This window comes from Oncorhynchus nerka, linkage group LG15, assembly GCF_034236695.1.
Source record: "Oncorhynchus nerka isolate Pitt River linkage group LG15, Oner_Uvic_2.0, whole genome shotgun sequence".
NCBI classification, from domain to species: Eukaryota; Metazoa; Chordata; class Actinopteri; order Salmoniformes; family Salmonidae; genus Oncorhynchus; species Oncorhynchus nerka.
Genome location: NC_088410.1, coordinates 84,050,569 through 84,066,545, shown reverse-complemented (window position 1 = coordinate 84,066,545; position 15,977 = coordinate 84,050,569). Strand labels below are relative to the sequence as shown.

The 15,977-nt window shown below is 43.1% G+C and overlaps 1 protein-coding gene across 3 annotated transcripts in view; it reads left to right on the top strand.

The window, feature by feature from the left end:
- Positions 1-254: 254 nt before the first annotated feature.
- ikbke (inhibitor of nuclear factor kappa B kinase subunit epsilon) overlaps positions 255-15,977 on the top strand; it is a 48,605-nt gene continuing 32,882 nt past the window's right edge. Inside the window, exons 1-10 of one of the 3 annotated variants that reach the window (XM_065001956.1) lie at positions 255-416; positions 3,855-3,973; positions 5,073-5,168; positions 6,153-6,290; positions 6,448-6,577; positions 6,683-6,864; positions 7,115-7,275; positions 7,479-7,589; positions 14,075-14,254; positions 14,378-14,574. In XM_065001956.1, the coding sequence (XP_064858028.1) occupies positions 3,872-3,973; positions 5,073-5,168; positions 6,153-6,290; positions 6,448-6,577; positions 6,683-6,864; positions 7,115-7,275; positions 7,479-7,589; positions 14,075-14,254; positions 14,378-14,574 (1,297 nt within the window). In that variant the 5' untranslated portion in view covers positions 255-416; positions 3,855-3,871. The remainder of the gene's footprint in view (positions 417-3,854; positions 3,974-5,072; positions 5,169-6,152; positions 6,291-6,447; positions 6,578-6,682; positions 6,865-7,114; positions 7,276-7,478; positions 7,590-14,074; positions 14,255-14,377; positions 14,575-15,977) is intronic. The other 2 variants (XM_065001957.1, XM_065001958.1) reach the window with 2 other exon arrangements.

Below are 15,977 nucleotides of genomic sequence, written 5' to 3'. Positions count from 1 at the left end.
AAACCTTGAGGAACACCCCTTACAGTTATTTGTAATAGTCCAGGCCTGGAATTCATCAACAATGTGAATATTATTATCTGTGCTTCTCCAACCAAGATGATAAAACTGGAAGTAACCAATAAATGAAATTACATTGAGCGCTATGGGTGTAGTACACAATATAAGCCACTAGATATCGCCAGAGCTTAACTGTAAAGTAAACTGGTGCACAACTCGGAAGTTACAGCACTGAATCGAAACTTGCATAGAATGCACAGACTGTAGTTGCATTTCCGCCGAAATCTTCCATGATTACCCGGTTCAGTGACGGAGAATAGGTGAGGTTGCCATCTGTTTTTTCGGGAAACATCAGCGAAATGTAGCAGATTGTGGATGCAAAGAGTTCAAATTTGTCCCTGTGACGAAAAACGAGACAGGTAGGCTACCTTTTATTCAAGACATCGAACCTTGAACTTCAGTTTTGTCAAGTTTGTTCCCCTATCCGTTTTTAAACACACACATTGTCTTTGGTAATGTGTAGTAAATCTATTTTTTTTATGACTAAACCCTGTCACAAAGCCCAGGGAGTGTACCTCACAACACCTCAGTGGTCTCAGCTGTCCAGGACATTACAGTGTTTATCTTCGTTTTCAACAGATGTGTATCAACATCGATAGGCCCTACCATAGACTGTATGATTAGGGACAGTGGAATGTATCTACAGGTAGCCTGTTATCTATTCACTTCACATTTTGGGAACTTGAACTTCTTTTTTCTCTCTCTTTTTTAGTGGGTGGATCAGCTTTAGTATTGCAGATAGATTATTGCTTCCTTCAATGTAATTGTCTGTATTTCCAATCGCCCATATATTTTGGGGTTAAATATATCTATCGATATACATCTATCGATATACATACATAAACATACCGATATATATATATATATATCGGTATGAGGAATGGGCCAAAATTCACCCAACTTATTGTGGGACGCTTGTGGAAGGCTACCCTTAATGTTTGACCCAAGTTCAACAATTTAAAGGCAATGCTACCAAAGTGAGTGAGTGAGTGAGAGTATATATATATATACACACACACACATATATCTACATAGGCATACAGAGGTGTTTTATAAGTAACCATCACTCCTGTGTTAAAATGGCACATTGTGTTAGCTAATCCAAGTTTATCATTTTCAAAGGCTAATTGACCATTAGTCAACAATTAGTACAATACCGTCCAAACTTTTGAACGGTAGTGTACATACATACATATACAGTTGAAGTCGGAAGTTTACATACCCCTTATCCAAATACATTTAAACTCAGTTTTTCACCATTCCTGACATTTAATCCTAGTAATAATTCCCTGTTTTAGGTCAGTTAGGATTACCACTTTATTTTAAGAATGTGAAATGTCAGTATAATAGTAGAGAGAATTATTTATTTCAGCTTTTTCTTTTTTTATCACATTCCCAGTTGGTCAGAAGTTTACATACACTCAATTAGTATTTGGTAGCATTGCCTTTAAATTGTTGAACTTGGGTCAAACATTTCAGGTAGCCTTCCGCAAGATTCTCACAATAAGTTGGGTGAATTTTGGCCCATTCCTCCTGACAGAGCTGGTGTAACTGAGTCAGGTTTGTAGGCCTCCTTGCTCGCACATGCTTTTTCAGTTCTGCCCACACATTTTCTATGGGATTGAGGTCAGGGCTTTGTGATGGCCACTCCAATACCTTGACTTTGTTGTCCTTTGCCTCAACTTTGGAAGTATGCTTGGGGTCATTGCCTATTTGGAAGATGCATTTGCGACCAAGCTTTAACTTCCTGACTGATGTCTTGAGACGTTGCTTCAACATATCCACATAATTTTCCTGCTTCATGAAGCCATCTATTTTGTGAAGTGCACCAGTCCCTCCTTCAGCAAAGCACCCCCACAACATGATGCTGCCACCCCCGTGCTTCACGGTTGGGATGGTGTTCTTCGCCTTTCAAGCATCCCCCTTTTTCCTCCAAACATGACGATGGTCATTATGGCCAAACAGTTCTATTTTTGTGTCATCAGACCAGAGGATATTTCTCAAAAAGTACGATCTTTGTCCCCATTAGCAGTTGCAAACCGTAGTCTGGCTTTTTTATGACGATTTTGGAGCAGTGGCTTCTTCCTTGCTGAGCGGCCTTTCAGGTTATGTCGATATGGATATAGATAAATTTGTACCTGTTTCCTCCAGCATCTTCACAAGGTCCTTTGCTGTTGTTCTGGGATTGATATGCACTTTTTGCACCAAGATACATTCATTTCCGCTTTTCCTGAGCGGTATGACGGCTGCGTGGTCCCATGGTGTTTATACTTGCGAACTATTGTTTGTACAGATGAACGTGGTACCTTCAGGCGTTTGGAAATTGCTCCCACGGATGAACCCGACTTGTGGAGGTCTACAATTTTTTTTCTGAGATCTTGGCTGATTTCTTTTGATTTTCCCATGATGTCAAGGAAAGAGGCACTGACTTTTATTTTAGCTTTATTTAACTAGGCAAGGCAGTTAAGAACAAATTCTTATTTTCAATGACGGCTTAGGAACAGTGGGTTAACTGCCTTGTTCAGGGGCAGAAAAAAAAAATTGTACCTTGTCAGCTCGGGGGTTTGAACTTGCAACCTCCCGGTTACTAGTCCAACGCTCTAACCACTAGGCTACCCTGCCGCCCCCTTGAAGGTAGGCCTTGAAATACATCCACAGGTAAACATCCAATTGACTCAAATTATGTCAATTAGCCTATCAGAAGCTTCCAAAGCCATGACATCATTTTCTGGAATTTTCCAAGCTGTTTAAAGGCACAGTCAACTTAGTGTATGTAAACTTCTGACCCACTGGAATTGTGATACAGTGAATTAATCTGTCTGTAAACAATTGTTGGAAAAATGACTTGTGTCATGCACAAAGTAGATGTCCTAACCGACTTGCCAAAACTATAGTTTGTTAATTAACAAGAAATTTGTGGAGTGGTTGAATGAGTTTTAATGACTCCAACATAAGTGTATGTAAACTTCCGACTTCAACTGTATAAACATACACACTTTTTTAATATACCTTCCTTTATTGTTCCCCAAACCCTACCACCCCTCCCCCAATTGGAGTCAACTCATAAACAATAACACTTAGGCTTCTGCTTCCAGCTTATACATACTGTACACATTTTACAGACACCCATCTAATTTACAATAGTTATATTTAGTTTGTTTTTAGTGCTGGCCTTCCTCTATTTCTGATGTCCATCCAGTTTGATTTCTATTTGCCATATATTTGTATCTGTGCTATTTCACAAAAGTTCTGAATCTATATTTGAGCTATAACTTGAACTTCTTCCCCCTTGTTATTTACCTTTCTGACCAGAGAGAAGTCCACATTACCTCTGACTTTATATGAACCCCACCCCTTGTTGTTTACCTTTCTGACCAGAGAGAAGTCCACATTACCTCTGACTTTATATGAACCCCACCCCTTGTTGTTTACCTTTCTGACCAGAGAGAAGTCCACATTACCTCTGACTTTATATGAACCCCACCCCTTGTTGTTTACCTTTCTGACCAGAGAGAAGTCCACATTACCTCTGACTTTATATGAACCCCACCCCTTGTTGTTTACCTTTCTGACCAGAGAGAAGTCCACATTACCTCTGACTTTATATGAACCCCACCCCTTGTTGTTTACCTTTCTGACCAGAGAGAAGTCCACATTACCTCTGACTTTATATGAACCCCACCCCTTGACTCTCCATTCCACACCAACATCCTGTGAATAGTTTTTATTCTGAATAGAAGGTATATTTCAGTTCTTGACTCATGGCCTTCTGTATGTTCCCTACTGCAACCAATCAGACTTATCCAGGCTGTAGATGACAGAGAGGATGACTGCGAGCACAGCCAACTACCTGTGGTCTTTGGGAGATGTGCTTGGTCAGGGGGCCACAGCCAGTGTCTACAAGGCCCGCAACAAGGTAGGACTCTAAACTCACCCTTACAAAAATAAGATTGTTGTGAGCTAGGTGCAGTGGCAACCGCTTCATTCAGGGCAGTTGGGGCCGAGCTGTTTAGCAAAAAAAAAAAAAAAATCATAATTGGGTTAATAAAGCCACATACAATCAATTTTTTGCTTTCTTGAGTAGGGCAACTCCAAAATGCAGGTGTTTCACCGTAGCTCAGTGCTTCCTGTGGTGGTGGGGCAGCCAGCAGTAAATACGACGCGTAGGGGTAGGTAATGTTCTCTAGTTGTCCCATGATTGGCTCAGTGTTCTGTCACTCATGGGAACTCTAGGTCACTGGAAATTATATGGGTAGAGCTTGAAAATTCAAGCCCCTTGGGTGCTGCCATAGACTTACATTAAAAGTGCCCATCCAGGGCCTCCCGAGTGGCTCAGTAGTCTAAGGCACTGCATCACAGTGTCAAATCAAATCAAATTTTATTTGTCACATACACATGGTTAGCAGATGTTAATGCGAGTGTAGTGAAATGCTTGTGCTTCTAGTTCCGACCAGGCAGTAATATCTAACAAGTAATCTAACAATTTCACAACAACTACCTTATACACACAAGTGTTTTTTATATTTTTATTTCACCTTTATTTAAGTAGGCTAGTTGAGAACAAGTTCTCATTTACAACTGTGACCTGGCCAAGATAAAGCAAAGCAGTGTGACACAGACAACAACACAGAGTTACACATGGAGTAAACAATAAACAAGCCAATAACACAATAAACAAGTCAATGACACAGTAGAAAAAAGAAAGTCTATATACAGTGTGTGCAAAAGGCATGAAGAGGTAGGCAATAAATAGGCCATAGGAACGAATAGTTACAATTTAGCAGATTAACAATGGAGTGATAAATGAGCAGATGATGAGATACTTGTGTGCAAAAGAGCAGAAAAGTAAATAAAATAAAAACAGTATGGGGATGAGGTAGGTAGATAGGATGGGCTATTTACAGATGTACTATGTACAGCTGCAGCGATCGGTTAGCTGCTCAGATAGTTGATGTTTAAAGTTGGTGAGGGAAATAAAAGTCTCTAACTTCAGCGATCTTTACAATTCGTTCCAGTCACTGGCAGCAGAGAACTGGAAGGAAAGGCGGCCAAATGAGGTGTTGGCTTTGGGGATGATCAGTGAGATATACCTGCTGGAACGTGTGCTACGGGTGGGTGTTGTTATCGTGACCAGTGAACTGAGATAAGGCGGAGCTTTACCTAGCATAGACTTATAGATGACCTGGAGCCAGTGGGTCTGGCGACGAACAAATAGTTATATTGACTAAGTCTGTCCTAACTCGCTCATTAATGTCTTAATCTAAATTACGGATTGCCTCTTATCCGCTCGTCGTCCCCTTATGCCATAGTTTGTACACTTCAATTGTCAGTAGAAACCACATTAGTTTAAGCAAGTCAGTCATATCAGCTATGTTTTTTAAAGGCAGTAAATGAGGCTGAATGAACTGTTTCTCTGCCAGACAAGGCTCTGCTGATAGCCAGGTGTAGCAGTGGTAAGGATTCACTCCATGTTGCTGAAAGGAAAGCTCAGCTGTCAGGCCAACTTTATGTAGGCCATCACAATTTGTGGGCACCGTTTGTGCCTTCGTAGTGCAATGAATCTATTGTTTAGTGTTGTGTAGTGTTTTTGCTGGCATGCATATAATACATCAAACATTCGGTACAGCCCCTATCATGACCCCAAGGTGAACCCAACAACGCTATATACCATTATACGCGTCAGCACCTCCCCACAGACTACATTGTTATGCACATCAGCATACGCCCACACACACCAATTCAGTACATCAAAGAAAAATCTAACTAGATCAAAAACTTCAGAGTGAATGAGATGTCATCCGCATCTAAACTTTGAGGTGTAGGCTACTTCTTACACGGAACATATCTTCACTGTGATAACCTAGCATGTCTATCATGGAGCCCAATGGTAACACTGTAAACTTATGACAACTACATAACAATGTCATACGACAAAAAAAGATGATAACTATAACTTTTTATAACTGTGTGTGTGTGTGTCCGTGTGTGTGTGTGTGTCCGTGTGTGTGTGTGTGTGTGTCCGTGTGTGTGTGTCCGTGTGTGTGTCCGTGTGTGTGTCCGTGTGTGTGTGTGTGTGTGTGTGTGTCCGTGTGTAGAGGACAGGGGAGCAGGTTGCGGTGAAGGTGTTTAACCATTTGAGCTACAGCCGTCCGTACGAGGTTCAGATGAGAGAGTTTGAAATGCTCAGGAGACTCAACCACAACAACATCGTCAAGCTCTTCTCTGTGGAGGAGGTGAGGAGGAGACGAGTTAAGGACGGGAGAGGGGAGAGTTGGGACGGGAAGGGGGAGGAGATAATGAGTGAGGAGAAGACTTATATTAGTCTGTATATAGTCTGCCGTTTCAACTTGTATTTATGTATTAACTCTCTCTGTCTCTCTTTCTCTCTAGCTGAGCAATAAACAAAAGGTGTTGGTGATGGAGTATTGTTCAGGAGGCAGTCTGCTCAGTCTGCTGGAAGAGCCAGAGAACACCTTCGGTCTGCCTGAGACAGAGTTCCTCATAGTACTACAGTGTGTGGGTGTGTGAGGAGGGGTAGAGTGGTTAGGGGCCTGGGGATGAGGGGAGAAGTTAGTCATCGTCCCCCCCAATTAATGGAATGAACCATTCCTCCTATTTCTTCTAGTGCAAGGGATGAACCATCTGCGTGAGAAGGGGGTGGTGCACCGGGACATTAAGCCTGGGAACATCATGCGTCAGGTGGGAGAGGACGGGAGGTCTGTCTATAAGCTAACAGACTTCGGAGCGGCCAGAGAACTAGACAATGAAGAGAAGTTTGTCTCCATCTACGGAACAGAGGAATACCTGGTGAGAGAGAGGGATAGGAGAGGAGTAGAGAGGAGAGGTAGTGGAGGAGAGAAGACAAGGAGGGTATGGAGAGGGAGGGGAGATTGAATGTTTTCTGGGATGTATGAGCCTGCAGTGTTTCATGTGCCTCAGCAGATAACATAAGTTAGGGCAGGCTATGGTGTGTGTTATTGACCTTCTCTCTCTGTGTGTGTGTGTGTGTGTGTGTGTGTGTGTGTGTGTGTGTGTGTGTGTGTGTGTGTGTGTGTAGCACCCAGACATGTATGAGCGTGCAGTACTGCGTAGGCCCCAGCACAAGGCCTATGGTGTGAGTGTTGACCTGTGGAGTATTGGAGTGACGTTTTACCACGCTGCCGCCGGTTCTTTACCCTTCACACCCTACGGAGGACCCCGCAGGAACAAACCCACCATGTAAGTCTCTGTGTGGTGTGTTTCATAGATACAACAGTAAGTGTGCATGTAATTACTATGTTGAAATGGTCTAATAATTGCTATTTTATTTCTTTGGGATTAGTCTAAACAAACACAGCAACAGCTGAAATAGGAGTGTAAAATAAAGAGCTAGCGTCTTCTCCTCTCTCTGCTCTCCCTCTTCCCCTGTCTGTGACGTGCAGGTTTAAGATCACCAAAGAGAAGCCAGTAGGGGCCATTGCTGGAGTTCAGAAGGTCAACGACGGACTTATAGAGTGGAGCTACCAGCTACCAAACAGCTGCCTGCTCTCAAAGTCAGTACCTTTGTGTTAGGATCCCCATTAGCCAATGCCAATGGAGACAGCTAGTCTTACTGGGGTCCGACATATTACAGACAAAAGACTTTACAATTTACAAACATTTAAAAACATTAACATGTAGTGTGTGTATTTGAGGGGTGGCAGGTAGCCTAGTGGTTAGAGCGTTAACCAAAAGGTTACTGGATCAAATCCCCAAGCTGACAAGATAAAAATCTGTCGTTCTGCCCCTGAACAAGGCAGTTAACCCACTGTTCCCCGGATGCCGAAGACGTGGATGTCGATTAAGGCAGCCCCACACACCTCTCTGATTCAGAGGTTGTGCTAAATGCGGAAGACACATTTCAGCTGAATGGATTCAGTTGGACAACTGACCCCTTTATTTGTATTTATTATGGATCCCCATTAGCTGCTGCCAAGGCAAAATGAAGGCAGTTTATACCATTTTTAAAACATTACAATACATTCACAACATATTTTCACAACACATTGTGTGCCCTCAGACCACTACTCTACTACCACATATCTACAACACAAAATCCATATGTACGTGTGTAAAGCAGGGGGTGTATAGCAGGGGGTGTATAGCAGGGGGTGTAAAGCAGGGGTGTATAGCAGGGGGTGTACACTTGCTCCATTTCCACATGATTCATTACAAGATTTAGTAGAGGTTTAGGGTTAAGTGAATGATTTGTCCCAAATACAATGCTTTTAGTTTTTTAAATATTTAGGACTAACTTATTCCTTGCCACCCATTCTGAAACTAATTGTAGCTCTTTGTTAAGTGTTGCAGTCATTTCAGTCGCTGCAGTAGCTGACATGTATAGTGTTGAGTCATTTGCATACATTTGAAGTTGGAAGTTTACATACATTTAGGTTGGAGTCATTAACTCGTTTTTCAACCACTCCACAATTTTCTTGTTAACACACTATAGTTTTGGCAAGTCGGTTAGGACATCTACTTTGTGCATGACACAAGTAATTTTTCCAACAATTGTTTACAGACAGATTATTTCACTTATAATTCACTGATTCACAATTCCAGTGGGTCAGAAGTTTACATACACTAAGTTGACTGTGCCTTTAAACAACTTGGAAAATTCCAGAAAAGGATGTCATGGCTTTAGAAGCTTCTGATAGGCTAATTGACATCATTTGAGTCAATTGGATGTGTACTTGTGGATGTATTTCAAGGCCTACCTTCAAACTGAGTGCCTCTTTGCTTGACATCATGGGAAAATCAAAAGAAATCAGCCAAGACCTCAGAAAAAACATTGTAGTCCTCCACAAGTCTGGTTCATCCTTGGGAGCAATTTCCAAACGCCTGAAGGTACTGCGTTCATCTGTACAAATAATATTACGCAAGTATAAACACCATGGGACCATGCACCCGTCACGTTGTGTCTCCTAGAGATTAACGTACTTTGGTGCGAAAAGTTCAAATCAATCCCAGAACAGCAGCAAAGGACCTTGTGAAGATGCTGGAGGAAACAGGTACAAAAGTATCTTTATCCACAGTAAAACAAGTCCTATATCGACATAACCTGAAAGGCCACTCAGCAAGGAAGAAGCCACTGCTCCGAAACCGCCATAAAAAAGCCAGACTATGTTTTGCAACTGCACATGGGGACAAAGATCGTACTTTTTTGAGAAATATCCTCTGGTCTGATGAAACAAAAATATAACTTTTTGGCCATAATGACCATCGTCATGTTTGGAGGAAAAGGGGGGAGGCTTGCAATCCGAAGAACACCATCCCAACTGTGAAGCACGGGGGTGGCAGCATCATGTTATGGGGGTGCTTTGCTGCAGGAGGGACTGGTGCTCTTCACAAAATAGATGGCGTCATGAGGAAGGAAAATTATGTGGATATATTGAAGCAACATCTCAAGACATCATTAAAGCTTGGTCGCAAATGGGTCTTCCAAATGGACAATGACCCCAAGCATACTTCCAAGTTGTGGCAAAATGGCTTAAGGACAGCAAAGTCAAGGTATTGGAGGGGCCATCCCAAGTCTTGACCTCAATCCTATAGAAAATGTGTGGGCAGAACTGAAAAAGCATGTGCGAGCAAGGAGGCCTACAAACCTGATTCATTTACACCAGCTCTGTCAGGAGGAATGGGCCAAAATGTTGGGTAGCCTTGTGGAAGGCTCCCAGAAACATTTGACCCAAATTAAACAATTTAAAGGCAATACTACCAAATACTAATTGAGTGTATGTAAACTTCTGACCCACTGGGAATGTGATGAATTTTTTTTCACCTTTATTTAGCCAGGTAGGCCAGTTGAGAACAAGTTCTCATTTGCAACTGCGACCTGGCCAAGATAAAGCGTAGCAATTCGACACATACAACAACACAGAGTTACACATGGAATAAACAAAACATACAGTCAATAATACAGTAGAACAAAAGAAAACAAAAAGTCTATATACAGTGAGTGCAAATGAGGTAAGTTAAGGAAATAAATAGGCCATGGTGGCGAAGTAATTACAATATAGCAATTAAACACTGGAATGGTAGATCGGCAGAAGATGAATGTGCAGGTAGAGATACTGGGGTGCAAAGGAGCAAAATAAATAAATACCAGTATGGGGATGAGGTAGGTAGATATATGGGCTGTTTGCAGATGGGCTATGTACATGTGCAGTGATCTGTAAGCTGCTCTGACAGCTGGTGCTTAAAGCTAGTGAGGGAGATGTGAGTCTCCAGCTTCAGATATTTTTGCAATTCGTTCCAGTCATGGGCAGCAGAGAACTGAAAGGAAAGACGACCAAAGGAGGAATTGGCTTTGGGGGTGACCAGTGAGATATACCTGCTGGAGCACGTGCTACGAGTGGGTGCTGCTATGGTGACCAGTGAGCTGAGATAAGGCGGGGCTTTACCTAGCAGAGACTTGTAGATAACCTGTAGCCAGTGGGTTTGGCGACGAGTATGAAGCGAGTGCCAACCAACGAGAGCGTACAGGTCGCAGTGGTGGGTAGTGTAATGGGGCTTTGGTGACAAAACGGATGGCACTGTGATAGACTGCATCCAGTTTGTTGAGTAGAGTGTTGGAGGCTATTTTATAGATGACATCACCGAAGTCGAGGATCGGTAGGATGGTCAGTTTTACGAGGGTATGTTTGGCAGCATGAGTGTAGGATGCTTTGTTATGATATAGGAAGCCAATTCTAGATTTAATTTTGGATTAGAGATGCTTAATGTGAGTCTGGAAGGAGAGTTTACAGTCTAACCAGACACCCAGGTATTTGTAGTTGTCCACGTATTCTAAGTCAGAGCCGTCCAGAGTAGTGATGCTGGACGGGCGAGCAGGTGTGGGCAGTGATTGATTGAATAGCATGCATTTAGTTTTACTTGCATTTAAGAGCAGTTGGAGGCCACGGAAGGAGAGTTGTATGGCATTGAAGCTCGTCTGGAGGTTAGTTAACACAGTGTCCAAGGAGGGGCCAGAAGTATACAGAATGGTGTCATCTGCGTAGAGGTGGATCAGAGAATCACCAGCAGCAAGAGCAACATCATTGATGTATACAGAAAAGAGAGTCGATCTGAGAATTGAACCCTGTGGCACACCCATAGAGACTGTCAGAGGTCCGGACAACGGGCCCTCCGATTTGACACACTGAACTCTATCAGAGAAGTAGTTGGTAAACCAGGCGAGGCAATCATTTGAGAAACCAAGGCTGGCGAGTCTGCCAATAAGAATGTTGTGATTGACAGAGTCGAAAGCCTTGGCCAGGTCGATGAATACGGCTGCACAGTAATGTCTCTTATCGATGGCGGTTATGATGTCGTTTAGAACCTTGAGCGTGACTGAGGTGCACCCATGACTAGCTCTGAAACCAGATTGCATAGCGGAGAAGGTATGGTGGGATTCGAAATGGTCAGTAATCTGTTTGTTAACTTGGCTTTCGAAGACCTTAGAAAGACAGGGTAGGATAGATATAGGTCTGTAGCAGTTTGGGTCTAGAGTGTCACCCCCTTTGAAGAGTGGGATGACCGTGGCAGCTTTCCAATCTTTGGGAATCTCAGAAAGATAGGTTGAACAGGCTAGTAATAGCGGTTGCAACCATTTCTGCAGATAATTTTAGAAAGAGAGGGTCTAGATTGTCTAGCCCGGCTGATTTGTAGGGGTCCAGATTTTGCAGCTCTTTCAGAACATCAGCTATCTGGATTTGGGTAAAGGTGAAATGGTGGGGGCTTTGGCGGGTTGCTGTGGAGGATGCCGGGCAGTTGACCGGGGTAGGGGTAGCCATGTGGAAAGCATGGCAAGCTGTAGAGAAATGCTTATTGAAATTCTCAATTATGGTGGATTTATCGGTGGTGACAGTGTTTCCTAGCCTCAAAGCAGTGGGCAGCTGGGAGGAGGTGCTCTTATTCTCCATGGACTTTACAGTGTCCCAGAACTTTTTTGAGTTAGTACTACAGGATGCAAATTTCTGTTTGAAAACGCTTGCCTTAGCTTTTCTAACTGCCTGTGTATATTTGTTCCTAACTTCCCTGAAAAGTTGCGTATCACAGGGGCTATTCGATGCTAATGCAGAACGCCACAGGATGTTTTTGTGTTGGTCAAGGGCAGACAGGTCTGGAGTGAACCAAGGACTATATCTATTCCTAGTTCTACATTTTTTGAGAGGGGCATGCTTATTTAAGATGGTGAGGAAGGCACTTTTAAAGAATAGCCAGGCATCATCTACTGACGGGATGAGGTCAATGTCATTCCAGGATACCCCGGCCAGGTCGCTTAGAAAGGCCTGCTCGCAGAAGTGTTTCAGGGAGCGTTTGACAGTGATGAGGGGTGGTCGTTTGGTCGCAGACCCATTACGGATGCAGGCAATGAGGCAGTGATCGCTGAGATCTTGATTGAAAACAGCAGAGGTGTATTTGGAGGGCGAATTAGTTAGGATGACTATGACTATGAGGGTGCCCGTGTTTACTGATTTGGGGTTGTACCTGGTAGGTTCATTGATCATTTGTGTGAGATTGAGGGCATCAAGCTTAGTTTGTAGGATGGCCGGGGTGTTAAGCATGTCCCAGTTTAGGTCACCTAGTAGCACGAGCTCAGAAGATAGATGGGGTGCAATCAATTCACATATGGTATCGAGGGCACAGCTGGGGGCAGAGGGAGGTCTATAGCAAGTGGCAACAGTGAAAGACTTGTTTCTGGAAAGGTGAATTTTTAGAAGTAGAAGCTCAAATTGTTTGGGTACAACCTGCAGAGTTCTGTATTACTATCTATCTTTGCAGTTGATTGCAACACCGCCCCCTTTGGCAGTTCTATCTTGGCGGAAAAAGTTATAGTTAGCAATGGAGATTTCAGGGTTTTTGGTGGTTTTCCTAAGCCAGGATTCAGACACGACTAAGACATCCGGGTTGGCAGAGTGTGCTAAAGCAGTGAGTAAAACAAACTTAGGGAGTAGGCTTCTAATGTTAACAATAAATAAATAAAAGCTGAAATAAATCATTCTCTCTACTATTATTCTGACATTTCACATTCCTAAAATAAAGTGGTGATTCTAACTGACCTAAGACAGGGATTTTCTACTAAGATTAAATGTCAGGAATTGTGAAAAACTGAGTTGAAATGTATTTGGCTAAGATGTATGTAAACTTCTGACTTCAACTGTACATAGACACACAGACTTTTCTCAAAGCCAGTGGCATGTCATTAGTAAAGATTGAAAAAAGTAAGGGCCCTAGACAGCTGCCCTGGGGAATTCCTGATTCTACCTGAATTATGTTGGAGAAGCTCCATTTAAGAACACCCTCTGTGTTCTGTTAGACAGTTAACTATCCACAATATAGCAGGGAGTATAAAGCCATAAGACATACGTTTTTCCAGCAGCGACTATAATTGATAATGTCCAAAGTCGCACTAATGTCTAACAAAACAGGCCCCATCAATTTCTCTCAACCAATCCTCAGTCATTTGTGTAAGTGCTGTGCTTGTTAAATGTCCTTCCCTTTAAGCGTGCTGAAAGTCTGTTGTCAGTTTGTTTACTGTAAAATAGCATGTGCATCTATCAGTTACACATACATATCAGTACCTACACACAACAAGTAGGTCACATGGGGAAGAGGCATGGTGCCGTGAGGTGTTGCTTTATTTGTTTTTTGAAACCAGGTTTGCTGTTCACTTGCTCTATATAAAATGGAAGGGAGTTCCATGTACTCATGGATCTGTATCACAGTTTTATAGTGTAGCTCTGTATCACAGTTGTATAATGTTACCTTGAATTTGTTCTGGACCTGCGGACTGTGAAAAGGCTCCTGGTGGCATGTCTGGTGGGGTAAGTGTGTGTGTCAGTACTGTGTGTAAGTTGACTATGCAAACAATTTGGAATTTCCAACACATTGTTTCTTATTAAAACAAGGTGTCAGTCTTTCCTCAACTCTCAGCCAAGAGAGACTTGTCATAGCGCCTTTAATGAGTGTATCAGAAGTTGCAGTTTAACTCTCTCTTTCACTCTCTTTTGTATAGGGGTCTGAGGTGTCAGCTAGTCCCAGTGTTAGCTGGGATACTGGAGGCAGACCAGGAGAAGTGTTGGACATTCGACCAGTTCTTTTCTGCCACCACAGAGATACTACAGAGAGTCTCGGTCTATCTGTTCTCCCTGCAACAGGCCACAGCTCACCGCTTATACATTCCCCACTACAACACGTGAGTCAAACACGCACACACACATACACACACAAACTTGCCAGTCTATACTCACACACACACCTGTTTTGACCTACATCCACCCTGCCCCCTTCCCACCACCTCTCCCGTCTCGCTCACCAGGGCGGCCATCTTCTGTGAGGAAGTGGCGTCTCAGACAGGAGTGGGGCTGGAGCAACAGCACTTCCTGTTCCTGGGACATGACCTTTCCCTGAAGGGCTCTATGAAGGTGGTCAACTTCCCCTCCACCTCGCCCTCCCAGCCGCTACTTCTGCTTAGTCGCACTCCAGAGACACACGCTGGCCTCCCCTTCAGAGAACGTAAGACACACACACATAAACATTAAGAATACCTTCTCTTTCCATGACATAAACTGACCAGGTGAATCCAGGTGAAATCTATGATCCCTTATTGATGTCACTTGTTAAATCCACTTCAATCAGTGTAGATGAAGGGGAGCAGACAGGTTAAAGAAGGATTTTTAAGCCTTGAGACAATTGAGATATGGATTGTGTGTGTGTGCCATTCAGAGAGTGAATGGTCAAGACAACATTTTTAAGTACCTATGAAATCAAATAAAATTTTATTTGTCACATACACGTGTTTAGCAGATGTTATTGCGGGTGTAGTGAAATGCTTGTGCTTCTAGTTCCGACAGTGCAGCAATATCTAACAAGTAATATCTAACAATAGTAAAGGAAATGGAATTAAGAATGTATAAATATATGGACGAGCAATGTCAGAGCGGCATAGACTGAGAAACAGTAGAATAGTATAGAATACAGTATATACATATAAGATGAGTAATGCAAGATATGTAAACATGATTAAAGTGGCATTATTAAAGTGACAAGTGATCCATTTATTAAAGTGGCCAATGATTTCAAGTCTGTATGTAGACAGCAGCCTCTGAGTTAGTGATGGCTGTTTAACAGTCTGATGACCTTGAGATAGAAGCTGTTTTTCAGTCTCTCGGTTCCAGCTTTGAAAAAGGTAAGGGCCCTAGACAGCTGCCCTGGGGAATTCCCGATTCTACCTGAATTATGTTGGAGAAGCTCCATTTAAGTGCTCCATTTAAGAACCTGTACTGACCTCGCCTTCTGGATGATAGCGGGGTGAACAGGCAGTGGCTCAGGTGGTTGTTGTCCTTGATTATCTTTTTATCTACAGGAGGGGGCTGAGCATGCACCCTTGTGGGGCCCCAGTGTTGAGGATCAGCGAAGTGGAGGTGTTGTTTCCTACCTTCACGACCTGGGGGATGGCCCATCAGGAAGTCCAGGACTCAATTGCACAGGGCAGGGTTCAGACCCAGGGTCTCAAGCTAATGATGAGCTATGGTGTTGAATGCTGAGTTTTAGTCAATGAACAGCATTCGTACATAGGTATTCCTCTTGTCCAGATGGAATAGGGCAGTGTGCAGTGTGATGGTGGTTGCATCGTCTGTGGACCTATTGGGGCGGTAAGCAAACTGAAGTGGGTCTAGGGTATCAGGTAGGGTGGAGGTGATATGATCCTTCACTAGTCTCTTAAAGCACTTCATGATGACAGAAGTGGTGGCTACGGGGTGATAGTCATTTAGTTCAGTTACCTTAGCTTTCTTGAGAACAGGAACAATGGTGGCTCTCTTTAAGCATGTGGGGACAGCAGACTGGGATAGGGAGAGATGGAATATGTCCGTAAACACACCTTGCGAGGGTTAACCCGTTTAAATGTCTTACTCACA